Below are 22,705 nucleotides of genomic sequence, written 5' to 3'. Positions count from 1 at the left end.
AGAAACGAATCAAGTATTTACGGCCCCTGGGCGAAATGTTGGAGAAATGCCTGCAAAAGACGCAATTAACAAAAGGGAAAAGTCCTGCAAACGGTCGTCCAAGAGAACAAAAGGAAAAGAAAAAAAAAACAAAAACCCCAACCCCGAAATCAAACCAGGAACCGCTACGTTAACCCGGCCGCTCAGCTCGTCCCGAAGCACATGCAACCGCTCGACAGGTTTGTTCATCCGACCTGTCGACCTTATATACCGCTATCCACTTATACAACATACAGCGCCGACTCGCGGCTGCCGGGATTCTTCGATCGGGATCAAGACTCAGCCGCTGAAGTACCAGGTTCAGGTTCAGGTTCAGGTTCTAGTCCAGATTCTAGTCCAGGTTCTAGTCCACATTCTAGTCCAGGTTCTAGTCCAGATTCTAGTCCAGGTCCAGGAATATCAGGCAGCTGTCCTGGTCTGGTGCTTGCTTTGGGAGGCTAAGGGCTCTCTCTAGTGAACTGGTCACGCCTGGGGAAAGGACGGTGTTAGTCACGGGGTGTTGATATAGGGGAGCTGTGTCTGATATACCTCAGCAGTGTCATCAAGACATGTGGGCGGGCGGGAGAGGGAAATCGAGATGATTCAAGTTCAGATACTGTATGTAATTCACGACTCAAATATCTGTTTATCTTTATCTGTCAAGCAGATATCTACCCACGCTAAGACCAAACCTAGCCAAACCTAAACAAAACCCACGCAATACGCCAGAAATGATGTGATCCCCAGAAACGGATACGTAACGCTCACACCTTGGGAGCTGAATGGAACTCAATTGCTCATTGCTCCCCAGACAGGATCCCTCTTAATCAAGCTTCCCCAACCTTCTAGAAGTTAAGAAGAAGAAACCCCAAACAGCCCCTTCACCCTCCTCCCAACCTCCCTGCCCATCGCCTCCCGTCCACTCCTCGTCCTCTGCACCGCATCCCGATTCTCATAAGCCCTCCGCAGCAAATACTTCATACACTCCCCCGTCGATCCCCACACCAGGTACTTGTACACCTGCGGCTTGTTCACTTTCACCTTCTCCTTTCCATTCTCGACCATCTCCATCTCCTTGGGAGATTCATGAGGCCCAGCAACAAGCTCACAACTAACTTCATCCGCCATCCCCTGCAACTGGGCAAACGCCACTTCTTCATACCCCAGTTTGGCCACGCCGCTGTCGAGAAGGGCTTTGCCCTTGAGTACTGATTCGCGGTTGTGCGTGGCTAGGACGACGTTCACGTCGGGGAAGTTTGTTGTGTCCTTTTCAGCAGCAGATCCTGGAGCAGCGGGAGCGGGAGGTTGTAAGGGACCGCCGGACCAGCTCTTGCGGAGTAAAGACTCGGCAATCCCATCGTACTGGCTATCCGTGTCGGCCTTGGTGTCGCAGATGAGATGTCTAGGATCGGCACCCAGGTAAGCGCCGCGAACGAGCTTCACGCCGAGGGTGAAGCCTTCGGTGGCGGCGATGGCGAGGTGCTTTGAGAGCAGAGAGGGTGTGGATTTGAGGTAGGCTTGGTAAGTGCCGTAGACTACTGCGTTTCCGCCGGTGCCGGATTTGTTGTAGAGGCGCATGTAGTCGAGCGTCCAGTCGTCGATGCCAGGCTGCAGAGCGGTCTGTTCGGCGTCGAAGAGGAGGCGGACGCCCCGCTCGGCGGCGAGCTTGCAGATCCCGTTGATGGCGGAGCCTAGGGCCTCGGAGGGCGGGAGGCGTTTGGAGAGAGAGTAGAGGGCCTGGCGGCCGGCGCCGGTGAATTTGAGCGCTACGAAATCGCCGGGAGAGGCGAGGCGGACTGTCTCCATAGTGCCTTCGGCCCAGGGGTTGACTTCCGTGCGAATGCACTCCTCCGCAGCGGCGCCGTCGGCCGCGCATGAGGCGAGGTCTTTGGTCTCAGAATCGGTGAGGACGACTTCGCGGGCGTAACCGAGGATGACACCACTGAAGCCGATTTGCTTGAGTGAGTCTATGGTTTGGCGGACCTCAGCCGGGTTCTCGCCGGCGCAGAATTGGGCGTAGAAGGTCTTCTTGAGGAAGGCGCGGAGGAGGGGGTTTCGGTCTGGGTTGAGGGCTGGGTTTGTGGTGTGGGCTAGGACGGACATGATGGATAGTGAGGGCGGTAGAAGGAAGGGCGAGGACGAGACGGTGGTGGTCATCCATGATCGGAGGACGTTCGTTAGTGGCAGTACTGCCAGTGGTGAAGAAGTCTTGGGCATCTCGCTGGGCTGAGGTTCGTCTGTTGCTGATAATGATGATGCGTTGTCGATGGTTAGGTGGTCGGTAGACTTAGGTCGGTTGGTGGAGGAGTGTATAAGTCGTGTTGAATATGTCCTCCCGACGCTGTTGACACGCCCGACCGGTGAAGTTGAATGTGAGACATGCTGATATGAGATGGAAGCCACGGCAGGTCCAAGGGACGAAGCAATGGTTCTTGCCCGAGCATGTCCTATGTTGCAAACCAACTGCCTGCTGGCAGGTGATCTGGAAGTCGGAAACATATTGCAGTCAGTACGAGGTTGGATGCTTTGTGGGACGGAAGTACTGGGATGGGACCAGACAAAGAGAAGCAAGTATTGAGGGAAACAGACAAGAGGTTATGACTATGGGATATATAAACGCAGCTTGACTTCGGACAATCAACCACCATGCGTTCTTCGGAAATACCTGACACATACCACAAACCGTCGTCTCATCTTTATCTGGGGCTCGCCCCTGGGAGGGCTGGACCGCTAGCAAATAGAACGTACCAGATCCATCCTCCAAGTAGCGGCGTAGGGACCGGCAGAGGACAAAGTACAAGCCGATTTGCTATCTCTGGGACAACCACCCCCGATCTTCCTTTGTCAAGGTTCGTTGACGAGGGCGATGATGCGGCGGGATGGTATGCAGCCATTGGCATCATTGCGCTTGCTTCTTATCAGGCGTCACGTGGCCGCCCCCAAAGGCCGCCAGTAGCCGCGATCTGCTGGGGGGTGATCTGAGGGGAGATTAGGCGGAGTGACGTCCCCCCCTTTGATGCCCCTTGATGATTGGACAACAATTGGTCCTCCCAGCCCTGTCTCGCCAAAGATACCCCGACGATGCATGCTTGCCGAGGCTAGAGCTCGCCTGGACAGGACGAATTGGCGAGTGGGGTTGGATGCCGTAACAGTTCCGATCCAAGCATTCCAGAGCGTTCCCAAACATCCATCAGCTGGTACCTTTACCCCGAAGTCTAAGCCGCCGACTCTTCGAGATCCAATGCCGATGTTGGAAAGTTTCGATACGTACTGGCCAATCATGATGACTCGTGCGCATAACTCGGCGGATGAACGCCGGTATCTTTCTAGAATCCAGTGCGGCTGATGCGGGCGCCATGTTGGAATCCCATATTGAGGGTCCTGTGGTTTGTCATAAAAATGCAGCAGTAACCCGACTTGTCTGATACGTTGCAGGGGTTGTGTTGTTTCGACCTTGAATAACCGTTGCGGAGCATCTGGGGCTTCCGAGATCGGACGTGTTGGTAACACTGAGAAGTAACCAACGTTGTGATTCGTATTTCTTCACCGATCGAATTGGGTTGCACCTTTGGGCGAAGGTGTGGGCCGAAGGGATTGGACTTATCGTCTTTAAATCACCCGCTCCTTCTGGTTCTCGTCCGCCGCATTCTTAAAGCCACCAACGCGGCGCTTGAGGAATTCGAAATATCCGATGGGTCGACCTCTTACGATACCAGCTACATCCTGCAAGCCTCCGTATGCGAGACCTACGACCAGGGCGGTTTTGGTTGTCCGGGCCGCCATGGGCAAAGAGAAGCGATCTGTATGAGGAAGTCATAGTTAGCGTTTGATGCGCAAGATCTAGGACAGGCGATCACGTACTCCATAGACTGAAGGCTCCCGAAACAGTCACACAGGCGGTTACAGTGTTGAAGATGTCGGCCGTCCCGCGATAGGCGTCAAACATGTGCTCGATACCAAACATCGCTGTTGTCCAGAAGCAAATCTTGGCTCCCATCCTGGCACCCTCCTTGGCACCGCCCCAGATGGAGTTGTAGTTCTTGCTCTTGTGGTAGAAGTACCATCCCATCTTGGTGGTCGGCAGCTTGTGGGCGTGTTCGGCGCGAAAGCGCATACCGGCTGTCTTGATGCCCTGGCTCACTCCGAGCGTGAAGCCAATGAGCAAAGCGGTACTAGACGCAAGGGGGATTCGTACGGCATCTGGAATAGAAAGACGACATTTGGTAACGTATTCGGGGACGGGCTCTGGCACGGCGGCCTTTGTTTCTTTGGTGGTTGACATGTTGACCAGTATCGGGTGTGGTATCGCAGTCTGCTGTCGTGATGTGCTGTCGGAATAAGTTGTAGAAAGTTGTAGAGTTCAATTGGGGCAGCTCGAGCCGATAAAGACGTCAAGGTGTTTGCGCTGTTCGTTGGCGATGCACCAGGTTGGACAGGGAAAGGCAACTGGATCAGTGTCACTGGAGAAAATGTCCAGTTTGACGAACTGCTTGAAGCCGGCTGCATGCCTGCATGTGGATATCAGAGATTGGAGGTGGCCCGAGCTCCCTTCTAGCTTCCCCTCCAAAACGCGGAGAAAGCGGGTCGGATCGCGTCTATCTCCAACCCACCCGACCAACGTCATCAGGGCCACCCCGCTGACCATTGTTTGCATCCCTTGTCTGTCAGGATTATTCCCTCTTCTGCGTACGTACTCCGTAAAAAAGACTTCAATATCGTCAAAGCTAAGAAGTCGCAATGGTAAGAAAACTCCATCCCCGGTGGGCTCCCCTCCAACATGCTAACCACCACTGTCGTACCAGCCTCGCACCACCAACAATCCGGTCGATGACCCCCGCATCACCCTCCGCCTCAAATGCGGCATCCACACTATCTTCCTCTTCGTCATGCTAGATTGGACCTTTGCCAAGGTGTCCGAAGAGCTTCTCCAGATTCTCCACGACCGCTACCCCAACGGTCTTACATTCAGCGTCGACTCCGAACCGGTCCCTCTCCCCGAAGGCGATGTTAAGGTCGTCTATGGCATCCCACGAAACCCTAATGGGGACTTGGGCCACGGGTGGAAGAGGCTAAAGGTGGAAGACGAGGACACGGTAGAATCTGCCAAGCTTGCCGATGTGAGCGCTGTGGCTTTTGCGCTGGTTGACCCCGAGACGGAGGGCAATGTGACGTTTGATGTCACTGTTCCGCAGTTGGAGGACTATGATGAGGAGTACTAAGCTATGGAAGGGCACATAAAAAGGCGTTTTCGCGGCGCAGTGGATGATTTTTGAGATCGTCATAAGGGCTTCTGGCGTCATGGCGGCAAGATCGGCGTTCAGGTTGAAGATATTGGGCAGAAATGAAAAAGGCGGTTCGGCTATGGGAAAAGGATACATCATACATGTAGCTGACATGTATCCCACTGGCTTTAGATCGGTATCTGAAAAGTCCAAGGTAGAACATCCTTCCACCTCTGGCCACCCCTATCTTGAATTAGTTTATCTTTTCCCACTACCCAAACAACAGCTAAAAGGCAGAACTTGTGATGACTCCAGACTACAAAGACACCCTAGCCCACCACTTCTTTCCCTCCTATCAGGCCAGCACCGCAACGTGACCGAGGCAACTGAGCAAACCATGAAAATTGGTGATAACAGCATCTAGAAGATTCTTGTCAGTAACATGTCAAGGCCAAGCTCAAAAGGTTACTTACCAAGATTTATGTAGGTGTCTCCCCACCTCTCGCCATCGTAGCAGTTGCAGTGAAGCCATGTAAACATACCCAATTCCCCTTGGGGATCGGGACCGAGCCAGCAATCGCCGCATGTACTACCAAACCATCCACTAACGGATTCTCGTCAGTTATCTACCGTGATTGAAGGGTCAAAAAAAAAAACTTACTTGTCTTGCATGATCAGAAAACCACCGACGTTGGCGATGCACTGTCCGAGGTACTGCCGTGACTTCAGATATGAACCATCTTCCGTCTGGCATTCTGCTATGAAGTCCATGTCGAGCGGGTGGGTTCCTGGTGTCATATACCACTTGAGGCAGCATTAGCACTGGGCGGGTACTTGGACCAAGACAGCAGAAGATTCACTCACGCGTGTGCATCCTCCGAAGGCGGTTTCGTTATGTCCCGTGGGCTCGGCATTGTCCAGCTCTCCAACGGGTTCAGTGACCAGTCCATGGACCGCACCCAAGAACAGCAGTGCCGCAAACAAAAGCTTGGGCAGGATCTTCATCGTGAGCACTGTTTCGGAGAGTTCGTATCAAAATCCACGTTTTCTGAGTGTTTCGAATCTGTTAAAAGACTTCCAGAAGTCAAGCCGCAGGGAAGACGGCTCCCGGGAGCTTATTATGCTTCGATATCATCATGACTTCTACCTCACTCCCTCATGTTTCTCTCCTACACACACAACTGATAAGGCAACAAGTGCAAAGCTCTGTGTAGGACCGATCTAGGTGTAAACTGATTGGTGCCACTCTTTGCGTACACCTTCAGCTGTCTCTGATCTGTGTTGTCCGACGGAAAACAGAAGGTCCAGAACCACTGATTTTTCCTTTACACTGCTACAAAGTCAACATTGCAAGATGGAGCTCGGCCTCTACGGGACCGTGTGGAGGAGAGGGACTTTGCATCAGGACACACAAGGCCGATGACCCCCCCGTGGATATAAGGAAGGAAGTCGATGAGTTACCGGCCAGTAGCAGAGCGGGAAGGCGGTGCTTGAAAGTTTGAAACTTGCACATCAGTTGGACTGACTCTGCTTGCCGGGCCACGGAGCCGTTGGCAGCTACACAATCACGGACAATGTCTCGGATTGACTTGATGATGCCACCGGTGAGATGATCTGTCTGATCTTGTCACTTTCCAAAGCCTTCAAGGCGATCAAAGCACTTTTTGTTGAGGGGGAACCATCATCCACTAGAATTCACTTCTTGATTCTCGAGGAAGAAGGAGAACGACCCCCATGTTGACGAACTCTTGGGTCTGACAAGATCTGGACCCCTTATGTGGCCGTACGGAAGGGGGGTGTGTCTGGCCAACGCTGTATCAATAGTAATTTTACCGTTGCTAAAAATTTCAACGGTTGCTCAATCCGTGAATTTGTACCCACGTTTAACAGACCCCAACGTTCATTCTCTTAGATATATAGCAGCTTAAAACTGTATAATTACCGTCATTCAACTATTCATTAACCGCTGATAAAACTCAAACGTTTGGAAATATTAAACGTTGGAAGAGATTAAATGGTCATTCTGCTGTTCAATGGCCATCGAGGCAGGTGCAAACGTCTTAAAAAGTCAATGATTGAGCAACCGTTGGCCGGACCCCCCCTCTTTTAGTACGGGGATCTGGGGAACTCCAATTCAGGGGCATGCAGTGGAGTTGAGCCATGACGTTCCAGTGCAGTTGCCGCCGGCAAATTCCCCCAACTCTTGGCATTCTTCACCTGAAAATTGGCGAAACACGACTGGAGCATCGCCGACACGCTCTCATGCGGCGCAATTTGTTGACTCCTTTTTCCGTCTCCATATCGGGAATTCTCACAAACAACAGACATCCGACACTGGACTCTTCAGAACTCTCGTTTGAGGCCTGTTTTTAGGGCATTGTGTTTTTGCTTCTTCTTTCTCTTTTTTTGGTCCATAACCTATATACCCTTTTCCCCCATGTCGCGATAGTCAACATCCAATGTCGCAACTTTCCTGGTCCCCGACGGCGACCCTCCGCAAGGGCTTGCGCATCTTCCTCCCCATCTCCCTTGCTCTGACGATATACCTATACTTCTTCCCCTTCTTCGGAAAATGCGCCTTTCCGTTGCCGCCTGTCCAACATAATGCGCCCGCCGACACGGGCTACCATGCCTTCCTCGAGACGGTTAAGTTGCACCTTTCGCTACCGCCTGTGCCCGTGGACGAAACCGACCCTACCTCGACACCCGCCGTCACACCTTCGCGACCGCTTGCGCCGTTCCGTCTCCTCGCGCTCGGCGACCCGCAGCTCGAAGGCGACACCTCGATCCCGACCGAGTACCTGGGCGTCTTCCCGCACGTCAAGAGCCTCTTCCGCCACCTGACCTTCCAGACCAGCCACGCCTCTTTGCGATGGCGCCTCCGCCAGTGCTTCCACGAGATCGTCGACATTTTCTTTGAAGACGTCTTCAACCTCGCCGAGTCCTACCGCAAGCGCTTCGACCACTGGGGCAACGACTACTACCTCGCCCACATCTACCGCACGCTACACTGGTGGTCGCGCCCGACGCACGTCACCGTTCTCGGCGACCTGCTCGGCAGCCAATGGGTCACGGACGATGAATTCTACTGGCGCGCCCACCGCTTCTGGAACCGCGTCCTCAAAGGCGGCGAGCGCGTGCCCGACGACGTCGCCATGTTCCCCGCCGACGAGTACGACCTAACCGGCTACCTTTCGACCAGCGGGCCCGCCAACGACTCTTCCGTCTGGACCAAGCGCATCATCAACGTAGCGGGTAACCACGACATCGGGTACGCAGGCGACATCAACACCAACCTTACCGCGCGCTTCGAAGACGCCTTCGGCAAGGTCAACTACGAACTCCGCTTCGAGCTGCCCTTAACCAACAAATCCCTTACCAACACCCTCTTCGACGCCCTCGACAACCCGCTCTCCGACCGGCTCGTGCCCGAACTCCGTCTCGTCGTGCTCAACGACATGAACCTCGACACGCCCGCTTTGTCGCCCGAACTCCAGGACGACACCTACTCCTTCATTAACAGCGTCATCAACACCGCCAGCGCGGTGCAGTTCAAGGGCCACTTCACCTTGGTGCTCACGCACGTGCCGCTGTACAAGCCCGACGGCGTCTGCGTCGATTCGCCGCTGTTCACCTTCCACGACCACGACGGCACGCTGAAGGAGCAGAACCAGCTTAGCTTGGCGGCCAGCAAGGGGTTTCTGGAAGGGATCCTGGGAATGGCGGGGAACAAAGACGCCCCCGGTAACGGCCAGGGTCGACGAGGCATTATCTTGAACGGTCACGACCATGAAGGGTGCGATACGTGGCATTATATCAACCAGTCTTTCGTCGAGGAAGAAACCCTCGTGCAAGGTGCGGAAGACGGTGAATTCGAAATTGAAAGAAAACAGAGGGAGTGGGAAGTGAAACGGTACAAGCAAGCGAAGAAGGAGGCGCTTATCGGCCGTGAGGATATGCCGGGCGTGAGGGAGGTGACGGTGCGAAGCATGATGGGCGAGTTTGGTGGGAACGCTGGATTGCTCAGCGTCTGGTTCGACGAAGAGGAGTGGGAGTGGAAGGCCGAGTATGCGACGTGTCCGATGGGCACGCAGCATTTGTGGTGGGTGGTGCATTTTATGGATTTCTTTGTGGTTCTGGGGGCGGTGTTGTTGGCTGCCGCGGGAGTGGCGGGGTGGTTCGGGGTGGATGTTGATAGGATTGTTGTGAGGGGGTTGAGGAGGATGGTTGGTGGAAGGAAATATAGACGGAGGATGACGACGAGTGAGAGGAGTGAGAGGCATGAAAGGCACAGGGAAGGAGAGAGGCATAGGGATGAAAGGGGGAAAAGCCGTGATCGTAACGCGGTGGTGAAGGATCGGACGAGGTCAAAGTCGAGGAGGAGGATGTATAAGGAGGAGGGGAGGAGGGGTGTGACGCCCGATCAGCAGTTGTGGAGTGAGGCGAAGAAGAGGTTGGATTATGAAAAGTCGTGATGTTTTTTGATGTTTGATGTTGGGGATGATATGGGGGTACCGGGTTTCTTTTGGATAGAGGACAAGTTGGATTAGGATTCTCTCTGTCAGCATATGCATCATAGCGTCTATATAACCCTCATGGCCTTGATGGCCGTTATTCCAACTTGTGATCTGCTCATTGCTGCTTGCTGGCTGGCTTCTGTATTGTTCTTCTGGAATACGCAAAAACAAGATTGAACAGGTGGCGTGCGATTGAGATATGGTCATGAGCAGGTTTCCTTGGCTCTAGTCTGGTCGTCGACGAAACGCTTTGCATGTATAGCATGTCACAAGATCTTCTGGAAACTGAAGATGAACTCGCCAGGGAGGACTCGATAATTTGGTGAGTTTCTTCACTTTCTCAGCCAAGCAAACCTCAAGTTCGTATCGATAGTTCGCCTAACCCAAACCCTCTCTAACACCATTCTCTCTCCAACACCAAAACATTATGGGTGATACGTCCTCCCGCCAATCCGCTTCTGCCTCCTGTTCAAGAAGAAGTATTGAACATTTGCAAAGACGGACGCGGTTTTAGCTAGTATCTGGTTGGAGGTGTTGAAGTGCAATTTGAGGCCATTTCAGAACTTTGATGTTGGCGTGCTGACACACATATGAGAACTCACTGTTTTCTTCGAAGATCGGACTGAACGAATGTTTTGCTGTTTGTTAAGTCTTTTCGAGAACTTTTCAAGAGCTATAGGGTTCGCGACGAAACAGAAAGTCAAGATCGAAAGAACAACAAGGACATTCCATACGTTGACCTTTCAGCGATACCCCAACACTTGCCAACCCCCGAGAACGCAACGTGAGTGGAAAGAACACACTTTGACTTTCTCCGAACAGACTGAGTAGCGACCGTCATGATCATTCGCTCTTCATATCATACAACCAACTCCCAGATAAAAAGCAATTCGCAATGCATTTTCAAACCAACCCAAAAACGCCTGCCCCAACCCAAACATATGCTCCCAAACCACTTATCATGCCATTCACTGTTTAACACATCCTTGCACTTCAAGCAACGATGACAACATCCATACCGACGCCATTGAGCAGCGCAGTAGCCACCATATCATTCGTAGGAACCACAATATCCTCTTCATCATCCAAATCAGTCCAGCCCCTCTCTGGGCCCCACTGAATCTGCTTTCCATGCGACAGCACCGTGTTGATCAGCCCGCGCATCATGGCGCCCTTCTTCCGGACGCTGCTCCAGGCGTCAAAAGTAACGTGGTCGACGAGCGGCATTTCAGTTAGCACGTCCGTCAGCAGACCACGGGAGAAGCCCTCGTAAAAGTCGTCAGCGCGACGGAAGCCGTTAAAAATGCCGTCGCTGGGGTCGCACTCGACGAAGACGGTCAGCTTGCGCACGCTGGTGCACTCGTGCAGGCCCAGGGCCGGGTTGACGACCCAGCCGCGCGGGGGCTTGTTCCAGCCGGGGCCGAGGCGCATCTCGAGGCTGGTGATCCAGGAGCGCTGGCGGGCGCTCATGCGCGCGAGCAGAGGCTTCTTGGTCTTGAAGTGCTTGCCCGGGTGCGTGGGGAAGATGCGGAAGGTGTGGGTGCTGTAGAAGAGGTAGCCGGCCTCGAGGCTGATGGTCCGACAGGTGCGGAAGAAGCCCAGCTTCTTGTGGATGCGCTTGTAGTTGTCCGGGTCCAGGTCGAGAACGTAGTGGGTGTCGTCGAAGAAGTATTCGTAGATCTTAACTCGTAACTCGGCCGGCAGCTCTAGGAAGGGAAACGGCTTTTCTTTTCTTCTGGCTAGTCTGGATAGAGGTTTCGGGGGAGCAGAAGCTTCACCAGTCGCTTCGGAAGAGCCAGTCAAGGTTAATGCGCCCATGGCTTTGGCGACATCCTCATCGACTTCTCCGCCGATCTCCCCGTCAACGTCCCCCTCAGTCTCGGAGGCATAGGTTGACGGATAGGCAGAACTCAGCGGGGTGTTGAGGTTAGAGGGGATCGGAGTCGGAGGGGCATGAAGCGAGTTGTCCACGACGGTCGCGACGGTGCGGGACGTCCTTGTGGTGACTCTACGCCCCACCAATTGTTGGGTGGCTCTGCGAGGCATTGTGGCGTAGGTCGTCTAACGACGGGGCAGGCGAAGGAGGGTTGAGAGATACGGTAGGTAGAGGTTGTAGTGATATGATATCGTGATCCTGGCAAAACACTAAATAAGCAGTCTGTAGGGCTGACTGGCGCCACTGCACTTTCGGAACGCTGGGTGGCAAAGTTGGATGTCGAAGTTGTGAGAGATGGATGGAAGTGGATATTGTAGAATACTGGAAGGATAAAATATAACTCTTGGCTTTAGGCTCGATGCGTCGACGATAGTAGTAGATCTAGGCTGTGGTTGAAGATGCAGAACTCTGAGAGGGTGGTCCCATCGTGAGTACTGAATGCGCAACGACTGGACCACCCTCTAGAATGCATTCGCGGAAGCCATGGTGGGCGGCGACAGTTGGAATGGTAAGTGACAGAGCGCAGGCTGGACTTTTTTGATGATTGATAATAGACGGTTTGGGTGGCGGAGAAGGAGTGGACTTGTGTGGAGCACCGCAGCCGTCTGAGAGTTGGATGATTTTGTTCCAGAAGACACAGAGAAGACGGGAGTGAGAGAAGAGTGGAAGCAGAAGAGAAGAGCCGGGAATATGCAAGAGTTAAGAAGTATCGTCAAATGTATGTATCGATCGATTCCGCCTCGGCAGAACGACGCAGAAACGAGCAAGAAGTAGTCACCTACCGAGAGTGCAGATGAGGGGAAGACAATGGATGATGTTGAATGGTTGGATTCAAGATGGACAGTTCGTCACAGCAAAACACGGGTCATTGTTACGCACGAGATCACTCGCGGCAGCGCTGTGCAGACGTTCCGTCCAAGAGTGATGCATTACATAAGCTGTACAGTAACGCCTACAGGGTTAGGGGTAGGCGTGTGGGCTTGTTACAATTAATCGCCAGCAAGAAGTACTGTACGGTAACAGAAAGATATCTAGTGGTCACGATGAACTCCTCTTGAACGACACATTTGGACATTTGGCTCACCTGGGACTTTGTAAAGTCGTCAAGTCACCCAAACGTCCGGTTGGGTAACAAATGTGTAATTGGGAGAAGAGCAGAGTGATCTGAAGGATTTGGAAGAGCCTGGTGAAAGAGTCAATCATACACGTCTAATGTCCGATACTTATCCAAATTGTAATTTCCTTGTCGTGTACAAAATCGCACTCGCTCACTTCCCCGAAACATTTACTGATCTGTAGGTGCAATGCGCGTACATAGAGGGTTCCTGTCGCGTGACTTTTTCGACGTCGGCAGTCCCTTGAGCATCTGTCAAAGCCTGATTGAAACTTGAACCCGGTCAACGCTTTCACCTGTTTTCATGATCCGCTTAAGATGAGATGAAGGACTTCAATCTCAAGGCTTTGGAGTTGCGATACGAATTGGGATCAAAGACTTCAAAGCTTCACCCATGATCCCATGCAGCCAATCTTCAAGATGACGACATGTCCCCCACTGTCTTGAAGCTGTTTAACTCCGCGCGTGGGGCCGTTGGGGCCGGGGACAAAGAACTCTTGAAAGAACTCGTTGGTCTGTGCACTGCGGCCTTGGAAGATCCAGCAACCGGCCCTCTTCCATGTGTGTGATTGGACCAGAAGGAGCGCGCCAAGGCTGGAGCTTAACAAGCGACACTGTGACGGAAGGATCAGGACTCAAGTTTTTTTTGGCGGGCAGCCGGCCGGGAGCTCTTTGGAAAGTTTGGATATCATATCGCTATCGGGCCCAGCGGATACTGACTGAGTGCGACTGACTGCGACGGCCTGACTTTCAGTTATCCTGCTGTTATCATCACTTATTTCCACCACCTAGGTAGCAACCAGCTCCTCCCCCTCCCGCAGCCATCCACCTTTCCACCACCAAGGGGACACTCGACACCACACAGCTCCAAACAGCTGCTCTTCGTGTGTCCAACCAAATATCAGTCATGATGCTGTCCAGAGCTGCCGTGCGCTCCATTGCGGGCGCGCGTGTCGCAGCTCACGCGGCGTCGCCTCTCCTGTCGCAGCGCACTCTGCCCGCCGTCTGGGCCCGCTCCATGGCCAACGACAACAAGCCTCCCAAGTTCACCAAGCCCGAGAGCACTCCCGCACAAAAGGCCACTCCCAAGGCCACTCCCAAGGCCCCCGAGCCCGCCGAATCCGAACTCCCCGCCGACAAGGCTGAGCAGAAGCAGCAGCAGCAGCAAACCCCTACCGAATCCGAACCCGAACCCGAAATCGACCTGTCCAAGCTCCCCGATCTAAGAGGTGGCATTCCCACTACCCTAGAGTATGAGATGGCCCAGAAGGAGGCCGGCAAGAAGCCGGTCGCCGGTGAGGAGGCAGAGACACAGGCCGAGGGCGCTGAGGGCGCCGAGGCTGCGACATCGGGAAGCGGTGGTGGTCGCAAGAAGGGCCAGCTCCCCGATTCCGCCTACGTTTCTTCTACCGAGAAGCGCCGCCAAAAGATGGCCAACTGGGCCTTCATTGCCTCTGGTCTTGCCTTGGTTGGTGGAACCGTCTACTTGGGAAGGGAATGGGATGAGGAGGAGATTGAGAAGCACCAAGATATACCAAATGGCTGGGGTCTCGGCTTATGGTGGAAGAGAGCCAAGGCCAGGATGACTGGAACCGTCGACTACTACCAGGAACCCGCCTTCGAGAAGCTGCTACCCGACCCGGATCCGTCCTTCGAGCGCCCGTACACCCTCGCTATCAGTCTGGAAGATATGCTGGTGCATAGCGAGTGGACGCGCGACCACGGCTGGCGTCTCGCCAAGCGTCCCGGTGTCGACTACTTCTTGCGCTACCTCAGCCAGTACTACGAGATCGTTCTCTTCACCAGCGTTCCCTTTGCCAACGCTGAGCCTATTGTTCGCAAGATGGACCCGTACCGCTTCATCATGTGGCCCCTCTTCAGGGAGGCTACCAAGTACAAGGATGGCGAGATCGTCAAGGTAGGACCATCCATCAAGATTGCACCGTCACAGTAGCTAACCAACCATTGTCGCACAGGACCTTTCTTATCTGAACAGAGACTTGTCCAAGGTCATCATCATTGATACCGACCCCAAGCACGTGCGCGCCCAGCCCGAGAACGCCATCATCCTCCCCAAGTGGAAGGGTGATCCTAAGGACACCGAGCTCGTGTCCCTCGTCCCCTTCCTTGAGTTCATCCACACCATGAACTACCCCGATGTTCGCAAGGTCCTCAAGTCCTTCGAGGGCCAGCACATCCCCACCGAGTTCGCCCGTAGAGAGGCCATTGCCCGTGCTGAGCACAACAAGCTCGTTGCCTCCAAGGCCAAGAAGGCTGGCCTGGGCTCGCTTGGCGCCCGCTTCGGTATCAAGCCTAGCAAGCTGAACCCCGTGGCCATGGAGGGCGAGGAGGATCCTTCCGAGGCTTTTGCCAAGGGCAAGATGATCCAGGATATTGCCCGCGAGCGCGGCATGCGCAACTACCTGGCCATGGAGGAGGAGATCAAGAAGAACGGCGAGATGTGGCTCAAGATGGAGCAGGAGGCCCAGGAGAAGGCCCAGAAGGAGATGATGAAGAACATGCAGAGCTCCGTCTTTGGCTGGTTCGGCGGTGCTCCCAGCGAGGAGCAGCAGTCCGGCGAGCCGGAGAAGAAGGCCTAATCGACCAAACGAATCCGCCCCCTCAGCTATCTCCAACGACATGTATCAACACCTTGTGACCATTTTCTTGTACTTTTACCATGTCTTTGCTGTTTTTTTTTTTCATTTTCCATTCTCTGTCTATGATTGGCGTAACTACAGGGATTTACCGGACTCCTCTACTCCGGTCATGGTATTCTTCCTTCACATGTGGAGCATTGGAATAGGCGTGGGTCACTTAGGAAAAGAAGGCTTCACACATCTACATAATCTGTCTGAGGGTGGCTCTAGAGGTGCTGTAGAATGTCTCTCAACGAAAAAGTTATGACAATTTCAACACTTTTCAATATCACCACAGGCAAACATCCATTCTCAGCAAGAAATCTTGTTTGTTCGCCTCCCCATATCCGATTCGCGATTTCGAAGAGCACATCAGTGTGTGACCACAAGTCGAGGGAACGTCTGGATGGAAGAAAGCCCACTCGTTCACTTTGCTTCTGTCGATATCACGGTCGCCTCATGTTAAACGAGGTACATGTCCTCGTAGTGTGAACGAGCACAGTCTCACCAGTCGAAACCGATGCTTTATCACAGAAAGTCATTGGTATCGAGCTGGGGTTGGCACAACTCAACACCCCATTGTATTGGATACTCCATCATCCAGTGTTGCGAGGACTGTGATATGTCAGCCTTGACATATTCCCGATCAGGGGTAGGATAACCGATACTGAGCCGATGAATTGCTACGCCTTCGAGCGAACCCTTTTGACCACGCCGTCGGGTCAGGACTGTGAGGAGCACAGTCGAGATTTTGGACCTTTGTGTTCAGGGTCACTCATCGATGTCTGGAGACCTTTTCACTAGACCTTCCACCAGGTATGTTGGCAAGTCCCTCTGGACTCTGCCCTCAGATTCCACAATCGATGAGCATCCAGTAGGCAAAAGCTGTTGCACTGATTTAGGTCATAGACCTAGAACTATCCCGAAGTTGGTGGTTACTCTTGATAGCAGTAGTCGCTGTGCTTCAATCGAAAGTTTCCTCACTGGTCGAAAAACAGCAGCGACTCGCCACTTCTCACCCTTTCAGTTTGCAATCATCGCAACTTGTGTTCCTTCTAGAAGTGAACATGACAGCTTCGATTATCTTGGTGTTCATGGTGTTTTGGCCACCAAAAATGGGCGAGCAGCAAAGCATATAAACGACAACAGACTCCTCTCAGCAGTGTTGAAAGAATCCTCAACCTCACCCCTCGACATCCTCACTTGCCCCTCAATCCTTTCACACATACTTCTCTGAGAGTCCCAACCAAGTCCACAAGCTAGTCCGCCACAGCAAACAACATGCATATCCACTCCCTTCTTGCCCTGACCCTGGCGGCCACCACCTCGGCCTTGCCCTCCCTTCCAGAATGTCTCATGAATGATGAGAGCCGCTCTCGCGCCTGCCGCGAGGTTGGCCCCGCTCAAAGCAAGCAAGAGATCGTCGACGGCCAGAAGCAGCAGAACCGTGGCGGTCTTCAGGGCCAGATTGAATATGTCGACCAGCAGATCGGCAAGGAGATCGAGTGCCCCGAGTGCGGCAAGAACATCGTCGGTGACTTGGCCCATAACAATATTATTACTGGCCAGGGTGAGCAGCAGCTTGATATGATCAATGGCAAGACTCATGAACAGTGGATGAATATGGGCCAGAAGGAGCAGGATAGCATGGTGAGTCTCCAAAAGCCCTCTTATCCCAAACACTGTCGGTTCACGGCAGCACACGCTAACCAACAACTCTTCTACCCCAATGCAGCCCCATGGCCAGAAGTCCAACTTCAAGATTGGCCAGAATCAAAAGCGCAACCAGCACTTCGGCCAGCTCTTTGCCGGCCAGTCCAACACTCACGGCTCCATGAACATGGACACCGGCAAGACTCAGCAAGATGAGCTCCTCGCCAAGGGACAGGGCATGACCCAGGAGCTCTACAACGGCCGCATCCAGGAGCGCGACAACACCCACAACTGGGGCAACCAGCTCTACCAGGGCCAGAACCAAGAGCAGCAGGAGCAGTTCATGACCGGCCAGGGCCAGAACCAGCAGGAGCAGTTCAACAAGGGTCTGTTCAACAAGGGTCTCTACAACACCGGCAGCAACACCAACGGTATCATCCAGGACTTCAACAAGGGCGGCCAGAACCAGCAGCTCTACAACGGTCAGCAGCTGTACAAGACCGGACAGAACGGTGTCCTGGTGACCACCACCCACAACCATCAGCAGGAGCAGTTCAACAAGGGTCAAGGCACTCAGCAGCTCTACAACGGCCAGCAGACTCACCAGCAACAGCAGTGGAACAACGGCCCCAATGACATCCTCGTGACTACGCACCAGTTCTACCAAGGCCAGCCCATCAACACTCAGCAGCTCAACAAGGGCCAGGGAATTCAACAGCTCTACAACGGCCAGGGAATTCAACAGCTCTATAACGGCCAGCAGATGGACAACCAGCTGTACAAGACCTGGCAGAACGGTATCCTGGTGACCACCCCCAACCATCAGCAGGAGCAATTCAACAAGGGCCAACAGACCCAGGAGCAGTTCAACAAGGGCCAACAGACTCAGGAGCAGTTCAAGACCAATGGTATCCAAGCCCGTCACGAGATCACCCAGACTGGTATCGCTGAGCAGTTCGATGGTCAGAACAAGCAGCACCAGCAGTTCGATGGTCAGAATAAGCAAGGCCAAGAGATGTTCACCGGCAAGACCACTGAACAGGAGCAGTTCGCCGGCAACGCCCAGAGCAAGCAACAGGAGCAGTTCACCGGCAACGCCCAGAGCAAGCAACAGGAGCAAATCGACGGCCAGAAGCAAGGCCAGCAGTGGACCAAGGACGGCAAGACCCAAGAGCAGTGGAGTCAGAATGGCAAGCAGCAAGAGCAATTTGACGGCCAGAACGCCCAAGGCCAGCAAGAGCTCCTTGTCTTCAACCCCCAGCAAATGATGGACTTCATTTCTTCCCAAGCCAAGCAGGGACAGCAGTGGGTTAGGGAGCAAGTGGTTAGAGATGGGAAGAAGCAGGTGGTTTGGACTTGTGTTGATCAGTAAACACAGGCAACTTATTTCTTGGCCGACCGAAGGGGAAATGTGGATGAGGAGGAGAGCAGGAGGGAGGGATGGAAAAGAAGGGTTGATGATGACAATGATGTTATGACGCTGAACTTGGCCCTGGGTGGTGACACTCAAGGTTAAGCTGCCTTTTCAGGGGGAGAAAAGGAAAAGGTATAGTGTATGGTTTTGTCTCAGTTAAGTTCGACGCCTACCACTCGTTTGGTGTTGAAAGCTTTTTTTTCCCTCTTTGCAAGATGGCGATGCATTTGTTTTAGTGATTTGGTAGCATAGCAATGAACAAGTCGCTCGTTGAGTTGTTGCTGGATGAAGAAAAGTGAATTGACTGTCAAGCGAAATGGAAAACGAGGTGCCGGTGAAGAGTCTCTTGAGGTATAGAAGATTCGGAACCTCGCAGGGGCTTTGAAGACTTTTTACCTGCTCTTTACTGAGTCTCAACGCCCTAGCCATTGACTGGGTCGAGCCAACTGCGCCAAGCTGATCATTGCGAGTTGAAGCCACGATCAGAATAGGATCTCCATGTAAAAGCAGGCTTGACTTGCTTGAACCACAGAAGGACATGGAAAGAGCACCGCCACATGCCGAGCGGTCCGGGTCCAAACGGCCCCTGAAACTACCCCGGGTTTTGCGGGCTTGGCGTCCATGACGGCCGGACGGAAACGGACCACAACGGTGTTATTGTCTCCACAGTCCCACATGCCAGCCCGCCGTCGCCGAGCTTCCTAGCTTCCCCAGCTTCCTTCTCGCTTCTATCGACGACGGGCATGACATATTGCATCATGCAACATCTGAACTCCACTGCATGTGTTGGAGATATATAAGTGACCTTGAGATCGCCATTTATGTGATCTAAACCTCCAGACATTATCAATTCAAGTGTTCGAGATACCCTACCAAAACATTCATTTACACCAAAGAACACCTCGTCCAAGTGACCCCGCAACCTCGGCTATCAACACATTCTTAATCACATACACAACTACAACAACACACTCTCACAGTTACCATCAACATCAGCAAAAATGACAAAAGAAGATCTCGTCGTTAAGGCGTTGCAGCAATACACAACGTATGTCACCATCCTCTCTCTTTTTAGGGAACAAACCTCGTTACAGAGCCTACCTATAGACTAACACAACAAAACAACAGCTGCGACGTCTCCGACGCCCTCATCAAGCTCAAGTACCGCAATGGCGGTTTCCTCTCCGGCCTAACCATGTGGTCCCCCCACCGTCAAGAAGGCGCAACCAAGATCGTCGGTCCCGCCTACACAGTCCAATATGTTCCTCTAGATGACCCAAGGCCGAAGCATCCTACTCACTACGTAAGTCATTCTTACCTTACTTCCCCCAACATCATCATCAACCTCCAGGAGATCTCACCTCACCCACTAACTCCCATCCCCACCCAGATCGACGACGTCCCCAAAGGCTGCGTCATCTTCGTCTCCGCCCCCGCCAAGACCCCCAACGCCGTCTACGGCGGCCTCATGTCCACGCGCGCCCGCGCCCTAGGAGCCGTCGGCTCCGTCATCGACGGCCGCTTCCGGGACCTGCAAGAGCAACGAGACCTCGGGTATCCCATTTTCGCGCGAGACGTGGGCACCGCGCCGCCCGCCGAGCTTTTGAAGGTGGCAGCAGTCAACGTGCCTGTGAAGCTCCAGACGGACGAGCAGCAGGATATGACGATCAACCCCGGTGATTATATCGTTGCGGACATCAATGGCGTGGTGGTGCTGCCGAAGGAGTTGGCGGAGCAGGCGTTACCGTTGATGGCGAAGCAGGTGGAGGCGGATACGAAGATGCAGGTTGCTATTGAGGGGGGGATGGGGTTTGCGGAGGCTAGTAGGAAGTTTAGGGGGTGAAATTTTGAGGTTACCTATGTTGATTGGGTTGGGGCGTTGTATCTTGGATAAGTGGTTAATGATTAATGAAATTCTTGATGTTTTCTTGGATTAGATATGTCCTGGTTCGTGATGTGCTCTTACCCGGTCGTTGTTAGAGAATGAAAGTGACACGATCACAGGGCAGAGGGCTGGGAAGGAAGAATTGGAAAAAAAAAGATTGAAACGCTTATATTCTACATCAGGTATATAAGGGTTCATCTGTGACTATCAGTCACTCAACTATCTCTCCTTCAAACATGAACATACGACCATAGGCACATGGGCAAAAACTCGGGATCCCGTCCGCTCTCCCCTAGATAAGCCAGTGACCGCCAGATCAGTAGTCGGCTCGGTGACGACCGGCGAATAACCTGGTGTTGTATGTACCTACCTTTTTCTGTCTTTTTTTTTTCCTTTCTTCTTTCGGCTGAAGAGGCATGGTCGCGTTCCATGGGGTGGAAGGTACGACTTGCTGCATTTCAGTTTCTGAAGAAAGGCCAATGTGCGACTGAGGCACCGTGTCGGTCTATCAGTCATGTTGAGACCGATCAAGATCAATCGCTATCGTGTAAACCGTTGTCTTAACTCCCGATGAGACCTCGAGACATCCAAACCTCAAAAAACGCTGTGTAGATGTGTGGACGACAATGCTGGGCCAGCAAAGCGGCTGAGGTTAGCACGCCATCATCGATTGGTAATCCGCTGCGTGCGGGGGATACGACTGGGATCCGGATCGGCCTGGAGCGTATCAGCAATATCTCGCAACAAAAACAAAGTAACTATCCAGACTTTGACCAGAGCTAAATCTGAACAAAGACGATAATATTTCCATCATCATCAAAGGTCACTTCGTTCTAGTCAACGAACAACACTGAATGAAGAAGCTATGCCACCCACCAAGACTCCCGACGATGATATCGAGAGCGGCCAAAGCGAGGCAACCACCATCAACGAGGAGACACCGCTCTTGATAAGCCAAGATGATGATCACCGAGCAGGGCCGGATAATGATACGGTTGAAGACGCAGAACAGAATGAGGGAAGCAGATATACCCGCAGCTACTTCGCGTGGAGGATATTCTGGGCCATTGCTGCGATTACTGTGACAGCTGTCTTTGTCAAGGCTTGGATCGATGATGGGGCGGATGTCAACGTGAGTTTCATTCTGCGCTGGAGTTGTTCAACAGCCCAGATGCTCGACTTGGACTGATGTTGATGGATGTCACCTCTAGTTCGATTTCAAGGGTGCTCTCAAACGGGCTCTAGGGGGTGGTATAAGTGGTGCTGCGGCTATGGTGCTTCAGGTGTTGCTTTTGATGGTTTGTGACTCTTTTTTTTCCACTCCTCACCTTTGATGTTGAGCAAGACACTTATCTTGATATAGCCTTTGCGAACGATCATGAACTACCAATACCGCTTCGGCACCTCGTTCACCACTGCGACCAAGACACTTTACCGTCAAGGCGGTCTCCGTCGGTACTACGACGGGATGGGAGCTGCTCTCTTCCAAGGTGAGTTCTTCCACTCCCAATGGCCGCTACCATCCCCAATACTCACACACAACCCACAAATCCAGGACCAGCAGCCCGCTTCGGCGACACCGCCGCCAACGCCGGCATCCACGCCCTCCTCCAATCCAACTCCTTCCTCAAGCATCTCCCCATCACCATCCAAGATATTTTTGCCTCGCTCTGTGCCGCAGCATTCCGCATGATCTTGACGCCCATCGACACCCTCAAAACCACGCTCCAAGCTCAAGGACCCCGGGGCACCGCCATCCTCCGACAGCGCATCAAGACGGACGGCGTCGGAAGTCTCTGGTGGGGCGCCTTTGCGACGGCCGCTGCGACGTTCGTGGGAAACTACCCCTGGTATGCCACGCATGATTATCTGCTGGAGATCATACCCGAGCCGGCGAAGCACCCGTTGGGCATCTGGTTGCTGAGACTGGCGTTTGCGGGGTTCGTGGCGAGCGTGGTGAGCGATTCGGTGTCGAATTCGTTGAGAGTGGTGAAGACGTATCGGCAGGTTAATGACTCGAAGGTTTCTTATTGTGAGTCACACTTGACAGAGCCAGTTGGTGGACGAGTTCCCTTTGCGAGGATTGTTTACGCTAACTGACATGTCTGGTGCAGCCGAAGCAGCGAGGTTGGTCATTGTCAATGATGGCATCAAGGGCTTGCTTGGCCGCGGGTTGAAGACGCGGATTCTGTGCAATGGTCTCCAAGGCTTGATGTTTTCCATTTTGTGGAAGCTGTTCCTTGATCTGTAAGTTCTCTTTTGAGGTAACTATGTGACAGTGACTTTGACTGACGAGAATCCGTATCA

The 22,705-nt window shown here is 53.2% G+C and overlaps 10 protein-coding genes across 10 annotated transcripts, besides 2 other annotated features; 6 read left to right on the top strand and 4 right to left on the bottom strand.

Annotated features, from left to right (window-relative positions):
* Positions 1 to 602: 602 nt before the first annotated feature.
* B0H65DRAFT_65120 (FAD-linked oxidoreductase-like protein) lies at positions 603 to 2,730 on the bottom strand. Its single transcript, XM_062831226.1, has one exon. The coding sequence runs from the start codon at positions 2,515 to 2,517 to the stop codon at positions 871 to 873; it is 1,647 nt and encodes a 548-aa protein (XP_062687376.1). The 5' UTR covers positions 2,518 to 2,730; the 3' UTR covers positions 603 to 870.
* A 733-nt stretch (positions 2,731 to 3,463) lies between these two features.
* Positions 3,464 to 4,548, bottom strand: B0H65DRAFT_65118 (uncharacterized protein). Its single transcript, XM_062831225.1, has 2 exons — positions 3,880 to 4,548; positions 3,464 to 3,818 (listed from the first exon to the last, which is right to left on the bottom strand). The coding sequence occupies exons 1-2, from the start codon at positions 4,298 to 4,300 to the stop codon at positions 3,628 to 3,630; spliced, it is 612 nt and encodes a 203-aa protein (XP_062687375.1). The 5' UTR covers positions 4,301 to 4,548; the 3' UTR covers positions 3,464 to 3,627.
* Position 4,549: 1 nt separating this feature from the next.
* On the top strand, positions 4,550 to 5,619 carry B0H65DRAFT_65129 (uncharacterized protein). Its single transcript, XM_062831227.1, has 2 exons — positions 4,550 to 4,758; positions 4,821 to 5,619. The coding sequence occupies exons 1-2, from the start codon at positions 4,756 to 4,758 to the stop codon at positions 5,235 to 5,237; spliced, it is 420 nt and encodes a 139-aa protein (XP_062687374.1). The 5' UTR covers positions 4,550 to 4,755; the 3' UTR covers positions 5,238 to 5,619.
* Positions 5,596 to 6,245, bottom strand: B0H65DRAFT_505807 (uncharacterized protein; the record flags this gene model as incomplete). Its single annotated transcript, XM_062828016.1, has 4 exons — positions 5,596 to 5,660; positions 5,714 to 5,844; positions 5,902 to 6,044; positions 6,105 to 6,245. 4 exons carry the CDS (start codon positions 6,243 to 6,245, stop codon positions 5,596 to 5,598), a joined length of 480 nt encoding a protein of 159 aa, XP_062687373.1.
* A 1,279-nt stretch (positions 6,246 to 7,524) lies between these two features.
* B0H65DRAFT_453754 (uncharacterized protein) lies at positions 7,525 to 9,981 on the top strand. The gene has a single exon (XM_062826166.1). The coding sequence runs from the start codon at positions 7,700 to 7,702 to the stop codon at positions 9,713 to 9,715; it is 2,016 nt and encodes a 671-aa protein (XP_062687372.1). The 5' UTR covers positions 7,525 to 7,699; the 3' UTR covers positions 9,716 to 9,981.
* Positions 9,982 to 10,669: 688 nt separating this feature from the next.
* B0H65DRAFT_65068 (uncharacterized protein) lies at positions 10,670 to 12,220 on the bottom strand. The gene is made up of 2 exons (XM_062831224.1): positions 12,016 to 12,220; positions 10,670 to 11,891 (listed from the first exon to the last, which is right to left on the bottom strand). The coding sequence occupies exon 2, from the start codon at positions 11,801 to 11,803 to the stop codon at positions 10,751 to 10,753; it is 1,053 nt and encodes a 350-aa protein (XP_062687371.1). The 5' UTR covers positions 11,804 to 11,891; positions 12,016 to 12,220; the 3' UTR covers positions 10,670 to 10,750.
* A 1,407-nt stretch (positions 12,221 to 13,627) lies between these two features.
* On the top strand, positions 13,628 to 15,548 carry B0H65DRAFT_65035 (mitochondrial import inner membrane translocase subunit tim-50). The gene is made up of 2 exons (XM_062831223.1): positions 13,628 to 14,725; positions 14,784 to 15,548. The coding sequence occupies exons 1-2, from the start codon at positions 13,715 to 13,717 to the stop codon at positions 15,405 to 15,407; spliced, it is 1,635 nt and encodes a 544-aa protein (XP_062687370.1). The 5' UTR covers positions 13,628 to 13,714; the 3' UTR covers positions 15,408 to 15,548.
* Positions 15,549 to 16,333: 785 nt separating this feature from the next.
* B0H65DRAFT_65031 (uncharacterized protein) lies at positions 16,334 to 18,568 on the top strand. Its single transcript, XM_062831222.1, has 2 exons — positions 16,334 to 17,096; positions 17,182 to 18,568. Exons 1-2 carry the CDS (start codon positions 16,728 to 16,730, stop codon positions 18,469 to 18,471), a joined length of 1,659 nt encoding a protein of 552 aa, XP_062687369.1. The 5' UTR covers positions 16,334 to 16,727; the 3' UTR covers positions 18,472 to 18,568.
* Positions 18,569 to 19,352: 784 nt separating this feature from the next.
* Positions 19,353 to 20,557, top strand: B0H65DRAFT_64969 (ribonuclease E inhibitor RraA/Dimethylmenaquinone methyltransferase). Its single transcript, XM_062831220.1, has 3 exons — positions 19,353 to 19,561; positions 19,642 to 19,816; positions 19,904 to 20,557. Exons 1-3 carry the CDS (start codon positions 19,515 to 19,517, stop codon positions 20,354 to 20,356), a joined length of 675 nt encoding a protein of 224 aa, XP_062687368.1. The 5' UTR covers positions 19,353 to 19,514; the 3' UTR covers positions 20,357 to 20,557.
* A 99-nt stretch (positions 20,558 to 20,656) lies between these two features.
* Positions 20,657 to 20,690: a sequence feature (Protein overlapping with rRNA (B0H65DRAFT_453748, KAK3355990.1) was converted to a misc_feature.).
* A 78-nt stretch (positions 20,691 to 20,768) lies between these two features.
* Positions 20,769 to 20,962: a sequence feature (Protein overlapping with rRNA (B0H65DRAFT_453748, KAK3355990.1) was converted to a misc_feature.).
* A 301-nt stretch (positions 20,963 to 21,263) lies between these two features.
* On the top strand, positions 21,264 to 22,649 carry B0H65DRAFT_418108 (mitochondrial carrier; the record flags this gene model as incomplete). Its single annotated transcript, XM_062824125.1, has 5 exons — positions 21,264 to 21,530; positions 21,610 to 21,696; positions 21,762 to 21,888; positions 21,954 to 22,430; positions 22,513 to 22,649. The coding sequence occupies 5 exons, from the start codon at positions 21,264 to 21,266 to the stop codon at positions 22,647 to 22,649; spliced, it is 1,095 nt and encodes a 364-aa protein (XP_062687367.1).
* Positions 22,650 to 22,705: the final 56 nt, after the last annotated feature.

This window comes from Neurospora tetraspora (genome assembly GCF_033439725.1).
Source record: "Neurospora tetraspora strain CBS 560.94 chromosome Unknown B0H65scaffold_1, whole genome shotgun sequence".
Taxonomy (NCBI): domain Eukaryota; kingdom Fungi; phylum Ascomycota; class Sordariomycetes; order Sordariales; family Sordariaceae; genus Neurospora; species Neurospora tetraspora.
This window is presented reverse-complemented; position numbering and strand designations above follow the sequence as displayed.